Consider the following 17,202-nt stretch of genomic DNA (forward strand, 5'->3'; position numbering starts at 1 on the left):
AGGAGGCGAATTTTACCAAAAAGCGATCTGGGATTTGTTGCTTCATTTCGGGAAGTTTTCGGGAAGGCGCGTAGGACACTTTGTACTTCCTTTCTTGCATTGGCTTGTGGCGCATATTTTTGTGAAATGACTTTTTTGTGGATGTGTTTTTCGATCGATTGGTATTTGCGTGGGGGCAAATTTAAGGGTTTTTCATTTTTTCTATGCCACCTGACAATGACTGGTGGCTGGATGGGGATTGAATGTGATAAACTGCATATATGAGATAAACCAATTCAGAAAGCATGAGTCAGAGACACACAATAACCGGACAAACAGTAAGGCATAAATGAATGCTTCGGGAAGATAACGATAACAAAATACACATCACTAAACAATGATACGCATTATGCGAAGCGGTATGTAATTCTATCAAGGGCAGACGAAACAATACAGAACCACTAGTGAAAACGATTAGTCAATTAGAATTATGCAACTGGGCAGTAGCCCTACAGAAGGTGAATATAATTTTACTTGCAATGTGTTAGAGATTAGATGTCCCCGGAAAATGGCAGCGGAAAAGCAGCGCGAGCTAGGTTTAGTGCACCTTTCCTAACCATTTCTTCGAAGCTCATTCCTTCAACGTTTTCCAACTGTTGCAAATGTTAACACGTTTATCAGGTGCTCTCATATTAACCCGCCCGAAGAATAAGAAGAAGAGGCGGAACGAACGCATTTATTAAACTTCCTCTTACCTAACCCTGTACGTCGGAAATAGCGCAGGTAGTGCCCGACCACGTTACTGTTAAAACGGTTCAAACTTCCGTCTATTAAACTTCCTCTACATCTCTGTTCAACACCGCGGTGCCGCTGCACTCCGGTCGTTGTGAACAGCGAACCGGAAGCGAGAACTGCACCCAGCACACAATAAAGCACCCAGCCGCGGTGGTAACGCTGCGAGTTTCCCTTCAACCGGGAAAACGTAATTTGGCTTGTATTTATTCGAAACCTAGTGCCGAAACCCGCCACGCGAGCCTACATCCGAAAGACGCTAACAAATAAACAAACAAACACCAGCGGCTGCCACGCACGCCTCTTCCGGTCACGTCGACGGGATAACAAAAAAAATGGACGGTGGGATTTAGGGTCGAGCCAGGATCGTCGGACGGCGCTTTAGTTCGATGCGACGGTCGAAACGGTCTCCTTAACCGTCTCACCTTCCGGTAGCTCTCGGACGAGCGATAGGAGCCGGTCCAGCTTTTGGCTTTCCAGCAGCTGCGGATCGACGACGCCAGCCTTTTTGCCCATCTTCGTCTTGATGCGCAGGTTCGGTGAAAGCTTCAACGTGATGGTTGTGCCCCTGAAAGCGATTCCGAAAACGAAAAGAGAAAAGAACATGAGCAAGCGAGGCGTAAAAAACTACACTCCCAAAGTCCCAGCAAAGACAATCGCAACCGAGACATGGGAAAAGGGAGATAGAAAGCGAGCAAAAAAAGGCGAAAGGACGAGCGCCCCCAGCCAATAAGTAATGATTACCGCCCAATTACGAGCCCACGACATTGGCAGGATACGTGCGGGCGTGTAATTGAAAGGCGTTGCTCGCCAAAGCCAACATTAATTTGCGGCTGCGAACGATCAAATGGAGAGTTATGTGTTGCTGTTCATGTAGCGCTTTTCATGAAAACCCCGTGGCAGGGTGCCAGTGATAAATGATGCCAATACATCGCCAGGCAGCTGGCCTGCCGGAAATCAACTCACTCGGAAAAGCGCCCACTGCCGGCAAAACACCAGCAACAGCCCCTAGTGGCAACAACGCCAGAAACAACAAGGGTTTGTTCGATAAATTAATTTTTGCCCTTCATCATATTAAAATGCATGAGCTTTCGCAAGGGTGGTGGAATTAAAATTCATTGGACGTTCGCTCTCGACACGAGCAATACGCTTATCATAAAGCATTCGTCGTAAGCACCCTACAAACGGCTAGACCCATGCACGGTCTGGCTTAAAACTTCGTTCTTCCTTGGCATGATGGAATATTTTCTCGCACAAATTGCCCCCAATATATCCTCAGATATGGCTATAAGCTTTATGAGAGCATGAGCAAAGAGAATGTGAAACAGTCCCTCCGTCTAGTCTAGGCAGGCAAGAAAGGCAACAGCGGAAGCTTAAGTTCCCGTTGAAAGAAGAAAAAGAAAAAAACCACCAACACATACACCAAGCACACATTTCCACCGGGGGCAAAAGCCTCACCAAATCCAACGTTCGCCACGAAATCGGCCGGAAAGCGGTAAACATCAATCATCGTTAACCGTTTAATTAGAATAGCTGGCAAATGGAGTTCGGCGGCTCTTGCGTGCCGGCATTTTCATTCATCCCCCGTGGCGCAAAGTGCCACTTGACAAGGGGTCGAAGTCGAAGTCGACCACCCCCACCCAAAATGACGGTGTTCATTGTTGGACCGACACCGGGCCCGGTAAGCGGATTATGTTTATCAATTATTCTCAAAGTAAGTTTGTCATTAGCAAATTATTTGCGCTCTGGGAGGCACACGTTTTGAGGGGAAAAAGGCAGCGCAATGAACTTTCACTCCCGAAACCCGGCCACCTCCCGAAGGGCATTTTGTCGTAATTATTCAGCGGGCGTACGGATTTGTGAAAAACTGCACACCCACGCACGGGGGTGGTTGTTTGTTGTGGAATGAAAATTGCTTCCGTGGGCAGAAATCAATTTAGCGTAGGCTGGTAAAACTTGGTCCGGGAAATTTTACACGAGGCCGCAGTTAAAGGATGCTCTCCGAGGATGACTGAACCCTCTCTATTTATACTACTGCTTTAGCTAACGGGGTTTTCCGGAGTCGATCAAGTTGGAAACGTTTTTCGATATTATTATGTATGATGCAAGCTCCACCATTCAGCAAAACAACACACCAGCACCAGCGGGTTGCCCAAAATCCAGCCCAAGGATACGATTGCTCATAAAATATTCACCCATGGGTGGGTGGCGTAATACGGAAATCCTTCGAAACAACCCGTATCAGCAATCGGTTTCTTTCGGCACCTTCACCGGTTCGCCGCGCGACAACCTCAATTTCGATGCATCAGACAAAGCGTGCCCCATCGGTTCGAGAAACGGAGCAAACGAATATCGACATCCGGAGCGGCCACAATCAAATATTCAAAAAGCTCCAATGCCCCCTGATACACCCCAGAAAACACTCACTTGTCGTCGCCGACGATGATAAACGGCAGCTTCTGGTTGAACGCCAACCGGGTGAGCTTGTTCTTGCGCTTCGAGACGATCGCCTGCGTGCAGATGGCTTTGTACTTGTTCACGTTCAGATCGAACACGAACACCTTGCCCTCGGTGGTGACGGCCGCGAAGACGGTGCTCGAGTACGGGGCCCACTTTACGTCACCCACCGACGAACCGAGGTCGAAGATGAACAGTGGTTCTCTGCAAGAAACGAACGAACGAACAAAATGGGGGCATGCTTATTTTGTGCTTTGATTCGATATCTACGAGTTCTCGCGACTTACGGTCTCATGTCCTCCCAGATCTTCACACGCCAATCGCCGCTGCACGATGCGAAGATGTTCGAGTTGAACTTGTTGTAGTCCATCCGGTGGACAGGCAGATAGTGCGCATGGTACGTCATCAGATACCTGCCAACGATAGACAGATAGATACACAAGACCTAAAGATATCACGCTCTCTCTCTCTCCCAAATCTAAGCGCACTTACTTCGAGCTGTACGCGGTGCTGCACTTGAAGATGTAGCCCTCCTCCGTACCAACGAGGAAGATCTCCGGATTGTGTGGATGGAACACCATACAGGTGCCACAACCCTTCAATCTCAACGCACTACCATCTGGCCCACTGATCTGATCGATCTCAAGGAACAACGTGATAATGGTCGTGATGGCGAGCTTGTTCTGCATCAGCACCCAGTTGAACACCTTACCATCGGCCGACACCGAGAAGAAGTTGATCTCGCCATCCTGCATGTCCGGACCCCACTTGATCTCCCACACGCACTCCGCGTGCTTGCCATTCACACCGTGCGAAATGTACACCGGACCCTCCTTCGTACCGACCTGCAGGTTGTACACGATCACGTTACCATCGTACAGCCCTATAGCGATCAGGTACGGGTACTTCGGATGGATGTCACAGCACATCGCTCCGCTTTCTGTTGCAACTGGAAGTGAGAAAAATCCACGCCACTTGTTAGTGTGTACGACTCTAACAGGACAGTTTTGAGTTGTGTGGGCGCTTACTCACTTCTGTAGTCCGGAAAGGAGGGATTTTTTATCGTAAACAGGCACACGGCTCCTTCAGCGTTTTGCTTCATGAAATCCACTGAAAACAGAAAGGAAGCAGACAGAGGAGAGTTTTGAGCAGTAGCAGAATATCCTTTTTATTAACCCAATCATTCCCAGTAGTACTCCCCTACTGAAACTAATCCTGCAACAAAAACCCTACCATAAACCATAAATCTAAGCTCACCGCCAACTAAATCTCGTCAGCTTCATGTTTTCCGCAGGTGGTCGGAAAAATGCCATTTTAAACGCGTGCAATCACCACACAAGCCGAGACCACCGAGAAGCAGCTTTAAATGGAGAAAATATGGAAGCAAATGTGGCATATCATGCGCACGGTTCTCCCACGGGCTTGTGGATCCAATTAGCTCTGCTTTAAAGGGCTGCTCATAAACACTACATGGGCTGCTTTATCACACCCCACACCACACACACACCCACGGCACGGATTATCGTCATTTTGATCGTGCTTATGATTAAACATAAACACACGCCTGATAGGCGCTCGCTTCGTATCCTGCGTTTAACCGATCCATTCGCACCCGGTTGAAGCCTGGCTCATAAACCGTAAGCCCCACGGAGAAAGGACCCGCGAACGGTCGGCTAAAGTGTAAAACAATAGAGTGTTTTCATTTAATAATCCAATTTCCCACCACGAGCACGGGTTGCGCTTTTCCAGCGCTCGCTCTACGGCAATGGTATGGCATGGCATAGCAAAAAAATATATATGTATGCCCCCGGATGCACTCAAAGGAGTGTGTCCTTCATCTACGGACACATCTGTTATAACCGGAACGAGCATAGCCCACGTTAGAGAAAGCAAGAGAGAGAGAAAGCATGTGTCCGCGCATGGGAAAGCGATACAGGACACTGGGGGGGAGGGATCCAGTGCAGCGCAGAGAAAAGGTGTGCCAAGTGTCATAAAACGGGGCAGCGGTATTAATTTTGATTTTACTGCCCTTTTATTGCCCGCGACTCCTCACGAGACCCCGCGGTGGGAAAAAGTACTGTCGTCCCTACTCCCCTCAAGCTGAGTGGCGCATTTTTCCGTACATCCGCTTTCGAATTCGGCTTTATTTTCTCCGGCCTCTGGCGGAATGGGAACGACCGGATTGGCCGGTCGGGAAATGAGTCTCGCTACTCGGGAGTGCTTTTTTACGACCACCCGAGTGTGCCATCGCAGAAGGGGTAACGATGTTTTTCGCCACCCACCATCAGGACTCGGTCATAGTGGTGGGCTCGGCACATGGCCAAATGATGGTGGTTCCGTTCGTCCTTTCATCCTTCGCGTACCACCAAAAAACGGACACGCTCGGGAACATGGTCGCCATCGCGTCAACGCAGTAACGGTTTAATGGGTTGTAACGGTATCTTGATTTTATGGTTTACTGTTCAATGGATTGAAAAGCGCGACGGAATAAATGCTCCCTTTTGTCAGCTCTCCGTCTCAGAAAATGGTCGATCCTTGCAAGCGGTCCCATGGGTAACATCCTGTCAAGTGGATCCGCCAGCCGCTTAATCAATTAAAGTGTAGCGGAGTGTGAAACCGAAGAACACAAGGACACGCCACGACATGCGACGACGCCAAATCGCTCGGCTCTAATGGTGGTATTAGATTTCCGTTATTGTTTTACAATCATTTTATGGTGTACAGATGTTTTTCTTTTCTTTAATCACTCCTTTGTCACTCGGCCAACTCCATTAACGTGATCGAGCCGATCCGAGCGGTACAGAGCCAAACCAGGACGAGGGAAGCCAGCAGCAATGCTCATGCCATGGAATGGGCCATTAAAATTACAAATTTCTAAATTGAATTCACGTGGAAACTTTCATCCTGTAGGAACTGATTGACATCCGGCCTGGGGCTAGATAAAACTTTTATCGAACGGAACGGGTAAAGCGCCGAGCTACCGAAAGATGCCTCGTATTATGCCTTTCTGTTTCAGGCTTCAATTTAACTCCATCCTCGCCGTCGTTCTGGAGCGTGATGAACTTTTCCCTTCCTATAAATTAACGCTCATTGCTCGCGCGTAAAGTTCGAGTACTAAAATATGAAAACCCTCGAGTGGATCAATGTTTGGCGGCTTTGCGAACGAAACGTTCGGTGATGTGGCCCTCCTTTTCGCCGTGCTCGTACACCGCTGCTGCCCATTACAAGCAAGACTAATGATTCCTCCCCACAGGAGACTCAACCGAATTGTACGTCATCCGCAGCCATTTGGCTCATTACTTCTCTTATATTTCAGGCCGTTCGTCAAGGAGGGACCATTTCCATCCCATTCCGAGGACGCTAAATTCCGCTGAATAATCCACGATCCGATACTAACTGATTCATGCTCATCCAATCGGAAACCGACGTGCCGGCTTCCGGTGTCTACACACACACTCACACATACATCCTGGGCGCAATGAAGTCGGCCATATCTCTCAATTAATATCCGCAGCCCACATTTCTTCATTGATTACGGACGTCGTTTTCGTTCGTGGTCGGCGTCGTCGTCGTCGTCGTAGTTGTCGTTTTTTCACCTTCTCGAGTTCAGCTGGCCGAGGAGCAGTGCCACCATGACCTATGGCATTCAGGGCGTTATCCTGTTTTGCTGTTTTTCCACCACATTTCCACTGTCTCATCCCCACCCATCAGGGCCATTTCCCCCCACCGGTGACGTGCCCATGCCATGCTGGTGGACGAACTGGGTTTACTGGCGAAACATCAAAACTTCCGCAGCACGTAATGAAGCCATAAATAACGGAACAAAACCGAACGCTGGCATGCATACCAAATCACCCGGCGGTGCGACGGTCTCTCCGTCCATTCCCAAGACCCTCCGCCGGAAGGAGCACCCTTTCTCGTTCGACACCCATCCCGGGGCTTTCCACGCGAACCACTCTCACGTTTGTCACGTCTCGTCGGATCGGGAGAGGACGGAACATTTCAATCAATTTCAATTTTATCGATTTCACGTCGTCAATTTGCGACAATGCGTCCCCGATCTCCTTGGGGCTTTGGCACGGCACGTGAAGTTTGATGCCCGCAACGCCTACTACTAAAAGCTTTCTCGTCATCGTCCTGAGAGCTGACGATCGGCTTGTAGAAACAAAAACCTGTTCCAGTCTGCTGTCAACTGACAGCAGAGACACAGCGACGTCTTACAGAGAGAGAGAGAGAGAGAGAGCGCTACAACAGGACATATGCGTGCCGTAAGCCCTTCCTGATCCCACCGAAAGCCCACGGGAGCTTTTGCTACTTACGCGTCCCGAAACACACGGCGAACAGGTCGTAGTAGAGCGTATTAAAGCACAGATCCGTCACGCACATCTTCTTCGTGCGCTCGTACGAAAACTTCCACAGCGGCAACAGTGTGCCCTCCTCTTCACGGAACTCATCCGACGGGTCCTCCCAGTAGCGGTAGTCCTGCGCGATCTCGTCGTAGATGTTCTGGTTCACCATCCGCTCGATGATCTGACACGCCTGCAGGTAGCGCTTGTTGAACTCCTCCGCCTGCTTAGCCTTTTCGTCCTTACGGCTTTTCTCGTCACGTCGCTGCAACCCGGGCTTCTTCTCCTTTTCGCGCTCCTTCTCACGCTGCTGCTGGGCGTAATCCTCTATGTACGAATCGTAGATGACCCACTGGAGTACGCTCGCACCGAACGACGATCGTGGGGGTGGTATCGTTTGGGTGTCCACCGACTACAAGGGTTGGAACATAGACAAAGACAGCATTTGACACAAGTCATCAGGACACCGGAAGCAGGATATCACAACTTACGCGGGAAGGATTCGCAATGGTCAACGCGGCACGCTCACAGAAGTTGAACTGATTCGTGAGCTTCTTTTTCGGTGCTTCCTCTTCCGCGGGAGCCTGCACTTCCTCTTCCTGCTCCTGGCCTTCGCCTTCACCTTCGGCTTCATCTGCGATTCGAGTGAAAGACACACACACACACAGAACAGACACACCAACGTACACAATTAGACACAGATTTGGAACGTTCGACTTCTACATCTCTTTCCCTAATTGCACAGAGATCTTTTTTCTTCCACTCGGTGGCCGAGTCCGAAGAAAATCACACACATTCACAACGTTGTGTCGAGAAGAAAATGGAAGCGATCGCTAAAGGTGTTCTTAGGTGAGACATGGCTAAGAACCACCAAACCGTGGGTGACGGTGTGATTTTACTTTACACCAAACTAATTGAAGAGTTGCTCTACTTGTTGGCCTAGTTAGTCTTAACTTACACTTTTATGCTACATGGTTTGATAATATTTAAATTCACCTGAAAGTACACTAGTCGACTAGGTATTATACATCACTATACATTATCTAATATGAAAAAAAAACACTGCAATAAAGTGCAACTATTCGAAAGAGCAACCAAACCGTCTACTTCTACCACCGGTTTGTGATTGATAAGCAGCTAAAGCAATAGTTACGCGATAAGGACGAAAAAGGACATGCATCAGCTACTGCACTTACACGACGACTACGGACATGGACGCAAACAGAGGGAAAACGAAACACGAACAGCACAGCAGCGCACGAACAAGAGCAAAGAGTTGAGAACAAACCAGCTGCTGCGTGGGGACGGAAAATAAAACCAAACCAAAACAAAAAACGGAAAGGAAAATCGCAGCGGACAAAAACGGATCTGGTGGGTGGAGAGTGGTGTTGGTATGATGGTTGGCTTTACCTTCGTCCCGTTCACCCTCGTCGCCGTCACCAGTCTCCGGGGTGTCGGGCTTTTTCGTCTCCTCCTGCTCTTCGGCGAGGGGTTCCTTCGGTTTGTCCAGGGTGACATTTAACTCTTCGCGGTTCGAAGAGTCGCAATTGCGTGATTGGTTTCAGGTTTTGTTTTTGGTGGTGGATTTTCGAATGTTCGAACCATGCATTTCATAGTGGATTTCGAGTGTTGTGTGTGTGTGTGTGTATGTGTGTGGTTTCGGTGTGGTGAAAGGATGGAAAAGAGATATCGGTTTCATTGGTGAAGGTGTGAAAGAAATGGATTAATTCAGGTGAAAAAGTGACAGCCCAAAACGGACCGCTAAGGACAAACGTCCGGAGAACGTGCTTTTGTGAGCGGGTCACGTGGTACACCGGAATTTGCGTGTTTCTGTACAAACATTGGTTTCACGATCGCGATCGGGACGTACCACCCACAGCCCGCAGCCGTTCTCCGTCGTTCGTCGCAGGGGGTACATACAAGGAAAAAGGATGCCACCAGCTGACGGCTTCATTTAGCTGTGATGCAACTACGCGAAGTATCATCTCGCTTCCTTTCTCTATCAATGTACATGCCGGTATATAAATGTGGGCGCAAGACACCTAGCCCCAACGCACGGGGTCAATTAAGACCCCCACAGACAGTGCGATAGAGTGTGTGTGTGTGGGTGAGTGTGAAAGAAGAAGGAAAGTACAAACGGAACAACATAATGGCAAGTAAAACGGGCAAGGATATTAAGTACAGAACGAATGGGTTAAAAACTTTCATCATGCCATTCGCAAAGAGCACCAAGACCAACGCTGACCATGCACACAGCGGCGGCAGCAGCAGCAGCAGCAGCAGTAGGAGTGTGCGAGTGAGAAAGAAGGTGAGTTAGTTTCCTTTCGGTGTGCTGCGGTTGTCGAGATAGATGGGAAAATAAATCCACAGCTTTAGCGTGGAGCATTCGTTTGAGTCCTTGTTCTCGTTGGGGTTTGTTTTTTTTTTTGCGTTCAACGAAACAAAATGGCCGCACACTCGTATGCTTAGGAAGGGTTAGCTTAGAGACACACAACAGAAGCTGAAGCCACAGAGCTGAAGGCTTCTGGCTTCGGGAAAATGGGAGGGGGTCGAAAAAATCGACAGGATGAAAACATAATGATGCATTCAAGGAAAAAGGGGATTCTGTGCCGAAACTGAGACAGGAGCGTAACAACGCCTGTGCCACAGCTGGGACAGGCAACACAGGCAATGCGCCCCAGGTGCGATCGTTTACCGTCGGTTCCCTTGCGCGAGATCTGCTCCTTCGCTTCGTCCGTGTCCTTGTGGATGGAGGTGCCCTCGAACTCGAGCAGCGTGATCGTGTTCTCCGGCGGTGGCACCGGCAGAAAAGCGCCCTCCCGGAAGTCATATACGACCAGATTGCGCGGCAGGTGCCGGTTCTCGGTCGACAGGAGCTTCGGGATTTCCTCGCCCAACTCCGCCTCGGTCAGGTCGAGCTGGTCGTCCGGCTTTAGCAGCTGCTTCGACTTCATCCACGTGTCGAACTCATCGTTGTCCACCGGTTCGCCCTTCCCGAGCTTTTGCATCGAGGAGATACGGTTCTGCGGAGTGTGAAATGAAAGGAAAAGATTTGAAAAAAAAAACGGGAACACCGAATAAGGACGAGATTTTCACGAGCCCTCAGAGGCGCCACACTGCTAGCATTACTTCGCTGCCATCGCTGTCGTAGCTTGCCAAGGAGGCTGGCGATGCCATGTTGCGCTTTTCCCGCTCCTTAACGGCTCAATTCTCCTGCACTGCTTTCAATCTCGGAACGGAACACTTTAGCAACGGCAGAAAAAAAAACGCAATCCAACGCAAATCGCACAGATCTCGCACCGGGAAAACACCGGCAGAGCACGAGTCGTTCCCAAGCGACTCGCCAGTTACGGGTTGTTTCGAGGATGCCCTAGGCCCAAGTTCGGATAACTATCCAGCTCAGGCGACAGCCGTGACTAGACTAACTTGTATCCCGCAAGGTACATTCAATTTACCACCTCGGCCTCGGAGGTTTTGGAACACAAACGCGACAACTTTTCCAACCTGCCTAACTTTTTACCGATCCCCCTCGGCGCTACCGCGGCACTCGTTTCTTCCGTTTTTTTTTTCGGTCGTCCTGCTCCGTATCCCCTTAAGGACCTGCCCCAGTGCACAAGGTACAGGATGTTTTTTTTTCTTCACTTCGTCTTCTTCTACACGCCTTAGTCGCACGGGTCCACTTGTCCGTGTCATGTTTTTACTGCGGAGAATCAGTTTAGCCGCGTGTCCCGTGGCGCAACCTGGCGTGCCAGGTTTCCATTGGCACTGCATATTAAAAATATATAATTCGTTTTCCCTCGCACTGCGCCCGCCGATAGAGCTGGTTGATATATTTACCCTCCATCGGCAGCAGTGCTAACGCAAACACAAAGCCATTCCATGGCCACGGTGGTTGGGATTGGGGGAAAAAGATAGATTCAGACCTTCCACCAGGAAAGCAAGTCCTTTTCCTCGGGCCGGAAGGAAAGTATGGTGGATTGGTTGAGATTAAGAGAAGAGCAAACTGGTGGGGAGCAGAAAAAAACTTTATCCAACTTACTCCTTGCGAAGGGCAGACGCACCAAAACTCGTATCGCCTTTGGGAAGTATATTTCCCATCCATTTTTTGTCCCTTCCCATTGTCTAAAAGCTTCCACCGCCACTGCATCCTAATCTAGTTGAGCAAATCTCACACGAAGGGACCGCGAAACCCAGACGAACTGTCTTTCCGGGGGCTGGCAAGAACAACCTCCTCCATAGAAGGAAGGCCGTAGGCTTTTTCGTGCCACCGCAGGACGAAGGCAAAAGACAAAAAGGGCTTTGCATAATGCGAAAGACCAGCGGCGCGTCGCGCTTTTGTACCGATTTTCCGCGTTATTTTTTTTTTTTTTGGTTTCCTCCCCCTTTAGCTTTTTGTGGCCATTTTTCCGTACCGATCCATACGCAGCGGGTGGCTCCATCGCTAGATCCGCTCCATTTTCCGCACCCGGGTTCGTAAGCGTAAACAAAACAAAAACAAATTTCCCTACCAATACGCGAGGCCGCGGAGGTGGATCGCGCTCTGCCACATTTGCTGATGACAACAAATAAATCATAATATAATGGATTTCATTTTATATTTGAAAAGTTTTTGCCTAAGCCCTTGGTCGCGATCGCCTGGCCAACCCCTTTGCTTTCGGTTGCCTTTCGACCAACCGAGCCGAGGTGGAGCGAACGGTGGAAAATTATTGTTTTATTCATGTTTCCTCATTCCTTGGAGTTATTTTTTTTTTGCGCCCACAGTTTTCTTCCCCTTGCAGAGATTTCCCTTCATTTCTCGGTGTATGTTTTTTTTCTCTTTCATTTTTTGTTGTTACAGCTGCTTGTTTAGTATTTCTCTTTGCGTAAACATTCATCCTAGCCGTATACGATAGCCTTCCGGCTCGCTGGAAAGGGTTGAACCATCGCTGGCCTATTGTTGTTGGGTAGCAACGCTGATTGGACTTTACTCGTTTTACTCTTACACCAAGCTTCCTTGGCTAGGCTGGTCGTAATCAGGTTCCTATCAGATCCAGACGAATCAAAATATCCATTACATTGGATATTGTAAGGTATTGTAAAAAAACCATGGACTCAAATTTTACACCCTTCGGTTATGATCAGCATCAAATGAATGTCACATTCAGCCCTCTTAATTTACGAGATCTTAGCTTACATTAAGACTTCTCATAAATTTTCATCTCATTACGCATCATTTCATGATCCTACGTCATGGCTACGTTCATGATTCTCATTTTAAATTCACTTTTCCCGTAGCACAACATATTCCAAATCCTTGCAAAATCTCACAACACGCAAAAACGGCCCTCAACACAAACGGAGTACGGAAGAATTAATGGCAATTTTGTGCCTCAATTCAATGCTCTCCGGTCTAGTGGTTGGTATATTTCTGGCCGAAACCAACCGAAAGCAACCATTCCATCAGACCGATATCCCCGTTTGTAATAAACTCTAACCAAAACACATCACATCCGGTTCCTTTTACACTCCATCATCCCCTTAGCCTCTCTCTCGCTCGTGTGCACACACAAATAATGGTAAAAAAAAGGTTTTTCATCTCATTCCCTACCATGCTTCGGCCCATCCATTTGGTCAATTTCGCTACTTACGCAGCGTTTACTTCCACTATTTGCCTGCATCCTTAACGCGCAAAAAATAACACCCCCGTAATGGGTGGCCAATGTTCCGACGCCGCTCACGCCGGCGAGCTTAAGCAAGAGGCAACCAAAGGCAAACCAAAAAGAAAAGCACCGGAAAAAGTTTTCCGAAGAGCGTTCCATACCGTACCATAGGCTTCTGGGCTGGTAGCCATCAAGCTGGTGGCCGTAGTGCTTTCGCAAAACGGCAGAACTAAAGTCACATAAAACCAACCAATGATGTCATTACTAACCATAGCTTCATTTGCTGCCAACATTTCCGTGCGCATAAAACTAAGCACAATAAACGGTACCCAAGTTGCTCGACCGGCCGGACGGTCGTTCCGGGTGAGTTTTAGGAAGGCCCGTTGCTTTGGGATTGGGAACAACAAGGGCGAACCATATGGGGCGAAAGTAGTTACGAACAGTACACGCCAGGAGAAGGCGCCAGGAGTGGCTTTTCCTTTTTTTGTTTTGCTTTCACCCTCCAATCAACCGAGAACGCTGCGTCGATGCCACTCGTAGAAATTGGAAACAGTGGAATTTAATCATTCGCTTTGGCCGCAAGCAACTTCTCCGTTTTTTTTCTTCTCCTCGAGAGCCACCTCTGCACGACCGTTCGATCAATCGAAGGCACGCCAGCAGCGCCTTGTCAGGAGCGCCACTCGGACGTCAAGGACCTCAGCGCTCATGCTTTTTTAATGCGCGTGCAATGCGGTTGTTTCCGGAAGCCGTACAATAAATTCCGCAACAAGTTCCGCGCACGAACGCCACAAGGGTGCGCTTTTCATTTGCGCGCGAGAGAAGGTAAAAAAAGGACCCAAAACATCGCACGACCGTCGACATGAGCCAGAACACGTAGCAACGGATAAGCGAAGTGGTAAACGAGAACAAGCAAACTGCCAAAGTGAGTGAGCGTTACTTTCGGAACCGGAAAGCACGCACACGGAACCACGCCACTGGAGGGGAGGGAAAACTTGCTACCGGGGCGGAAAAGCGGGCCAACGAGAAACAGGAAACAAAGGAATGTAATCATAATTAACCTTCTTACCGACACTCAGCCTCATTCCCGAGCCAACACCCGTGGAAGGTCATTTCCACGGCCATAATTTATCACCGCCCGGTGACACCAAGGAAAAATCAATGCGCTTTTCCTCCGAAAAGCCGGCACTTCTGTTTCCCGGGCCGCCTCCAGAGACTCCACAAAACGAGTGGCGTCGAAGAAATTTGCCCCGCTATTTAACATTGAAAAATATTTGCTCCCAACTTTCCGGCGCAATAAGCACTTTAGTGTCGTTTGCCGGGGGATTCTTTCGTGGATGCATTCGACCCCGGAAAACCCGCACCGATGCCGCCGGGTGGAGGGAAAATGCGAAAAACTATCCGATAAGCGCATAACTCTGCCATTTTCATTCGCCCAGAGGGTTGCCGATGCCGCGGCATTCTTGCTCCATCCCCGGGCCCGACTGACTTTCGCAAGGTCTGTCTGTCTTTTGTTCAAGGAGAATTCAACCAAAAGGAGAGAGAGAGACAGAGCAAGTGAGAGATAGAAAGAGACAGAGACATAGAGATAGCGAACGAAACCGGCAAGGACGGAAGTGGGTGCTAAACTTTTTAAATTAAAAGTGACATGCATGCTTAATGGAAATGATGAAATGCATTGCTAGGGGGCATCTGGAGCGCATGCCCTTTTTTTAGTAGCAAATATAATTTATGACCCTCAGCTCACCACGAACGTCACACACACAAACACACACACACACACACACATGTATTCATAAGCCCATGAATTTGAGAGGAATTTTCCCTCTACATGCTTTTCAACCCGTGTTAGAAAAATTGTTCATCGCCGGCAAATTTAAACACACACTTTTCTGTTGCAAAATAAGCGAACAGGCGATTGTTTCATCGTGACCCGCCATGCAAAACAAAACACATAATTTAAATAATCCTCAAAACGAAAACTTCCACCAACTGTCGCGCAATCGTACCGAAATGAAAAAAAAAACGTTACAAACGATACAGCATAAGCCATCTGGTAGGATCATTGTAAAACACACGTTTTTACGTCTTTTAATCACATTATCCACACCAGTCAGGGCCCTCAAACCCCCATTCTGTGTCCCATTTTCCGCCACCCCAGACACACACACACACAGCATAATGATGTCGGGAAACTTTGAAAACAAACAATTGTCTCGCAGCAGTAGTGTAGCAGATGAAACGAAACGTTCCCTCCGCTGGTCTGCCAGGTCTGGCCCGCTTACCTTTAGTTTCGTTTACAAAACACAATCCTCACAACTCCCCCCGGTTGGTAACTGCTCCCTGCTTGCGCCACGTGTAATCCTGCCCCTCGTTGTAAGCGAGAGCAACAGCAAAAATTGCCCAACAGCTAAGAAAGCAAATGTTTAATGTTCACCAAACTATCCACAGCGCACGGCCGGGTATCCACCGGCGCGAAAACTTTGCTAGGCCCCCGATCGTTTCACCACAGATAGCGGAGCTGGACTGGAAAAATATGAAAACTAATCTACGATCGTGGCCATCCTTTCCACCCTCCTCTACTTTTTTCCCCACCCACTGTTCGCTGTTGCTTCTCAACCCGAGCAGGATAAATCGGGTGTACCTTGTTGCGCGGCAAATATTCGCCCCATTTTTAGGGTGCCCATCCCCACTCGACAGGGGTTGGAAAATCGTTTCCTCTCGCTCGGCCCAATCAGCCGACCCAGCGGGCCTGTCGAACGGGTCCCGGAACGGTGGCGAATGGCGTGTAAAAGCGAAGACACGGGAACAAGAAAACAATCCGTTCGTGGGTGTATGTGTGGGGTGGATTTTTCATATTTTTTTTTCCAGCGACGAAAACTTTTGTTTACAATCCACCCAAACAGCCGCGGCAAATGGGACAGGATCATCCCTGTGCCCGAGAGGAGAGTGGGTGTATACGAGCCCGAGAGGCCCGGAAAAGCTTTCATTTTCCGTCAACCTTGATGCCGTTCATAAGCTCGAACACAAGCCCGAAGCGCCAGCAGCATTGGCACGCTCCGATGGTTCGTTGGCAGCACTATCCTGCTTCGCCGGTGTATGTGGGAGGCCATTTTTTTTCGGTTGCTTAAAAATAGTTTATCATGCTATGCCTTATAAATCACCGCTTAAACCGTTCGTGATCGGCCATCGTCGGTTGGTGGGCAAAGGGCGAACTGTTAGGGCGGATAAAATGCAAAATTGATTGCCTGAAGCGCCGAGCTGTCTTAAAAAGCCAAAATTGTTTCGAACGGAGCGTAAAACGGTTAAAATATTATACCCACGTCGCTTCGTTGATAGGAAAATGCAGTCACGTACTAGCAGTGCTACTGCATTTAGTAAAACGTACTTCCACGGATTAGGATGGAAGATTCATTGAAATAACAGTTTCAAAATCAATAATATAATTTCAACATCTGTCGAATGCATTGGTTTAAATTTGGCTACCGTATTAAATGTGCCCCGTAATTATAACGTCCCTACAGATTAGCTAAGCATGTTAGGGAGGCAAATAAAATTATTATGGCTGCCATTACAATTATCATAACGGTTGCAAACGTAAAATGGCGCCATTTGCCCTTCTATTGCAGGTCGCGTGCACCCGCTCAGTTAGCGTTTGTATTTTCCGCGGCATTGCACCATTTTCCAGCGACAATCGTACGGGGATGGGTAACTTTTCCGTGCAGCTTATGGTCTCGGCATTATATCCCGCCCATTCTTTACAGGATATACGCTGCTATAATCGTTTAACTATAATCGAACTCCAAGCAACAGCTACGACAAAGTTTCGGCAGTCCATTGGGGGGGAAAATCGTGCGTCTGACGTCTCCGGGACATTCGCCCACAATTTCCCTGAAATCAGGCGGAAAAACTCCCTCATACACACCGTGAAGGCTGACGGGTGACAATGGGCGAGAAAAGCCAACGACGAAACCGCCTCGTTTCATTACATA

General features: G+C 48.7%; 1 protein-coding gene across 1 annotated transcript; it reads right to left on the bottom strand.

Annotated features, from left to right (window-relative positions):
- Positions 1 to 1,097: 1,097 nt before the first annotated feature.
- On the bottom strand, positions 1,098 to 10,751 carry LOC128725713 (dynein intermediate chain 2, ciliary). Its single transcript, XM_053819479.1, has 10 exons — positions 10,704 to 10,751; positions 10,270 to 10,597; positions 8,985 to 9,098; positions 8,066 to 8,208; positions 7,548 to 7,986; positions 4,261 to 4,338; positions 3,721 to 4,177; positions 3,516 to 3,641; positions 3,199 to 3,432; positions 1,098 to 1,339 (listed from the first exon to the last, which is right to left on the bottom strand). The coding sequence occupies exons 1-10, from the start codon at positions 10,749 to 10,751 to the stop codon at positions 1,153 to 1,155; spliced, it is 2,154 nt and encodes a 717-aa protein (XP_053675454.1). The 3' UTR covers positions 1,098 to 1,152.
- Between the last annotated feature and the right edge of the window lie 6,451 nt (positions 10,752 to 17,202).

The sequence above is a fragment of the Anopheles nili genome, chromosome 3 (genome assembly GCF_943737925.1).
Source record: "Anopheles nili chromosome 3, idAnoNiliSN_F5_01, whole genome shotgun sequence".
Lineage (NCBI taxonomy): Eukaryota > Metazoa > Arthropoda > Insecta > Diptera > Culicidae > Anopheles > Anopheles nili.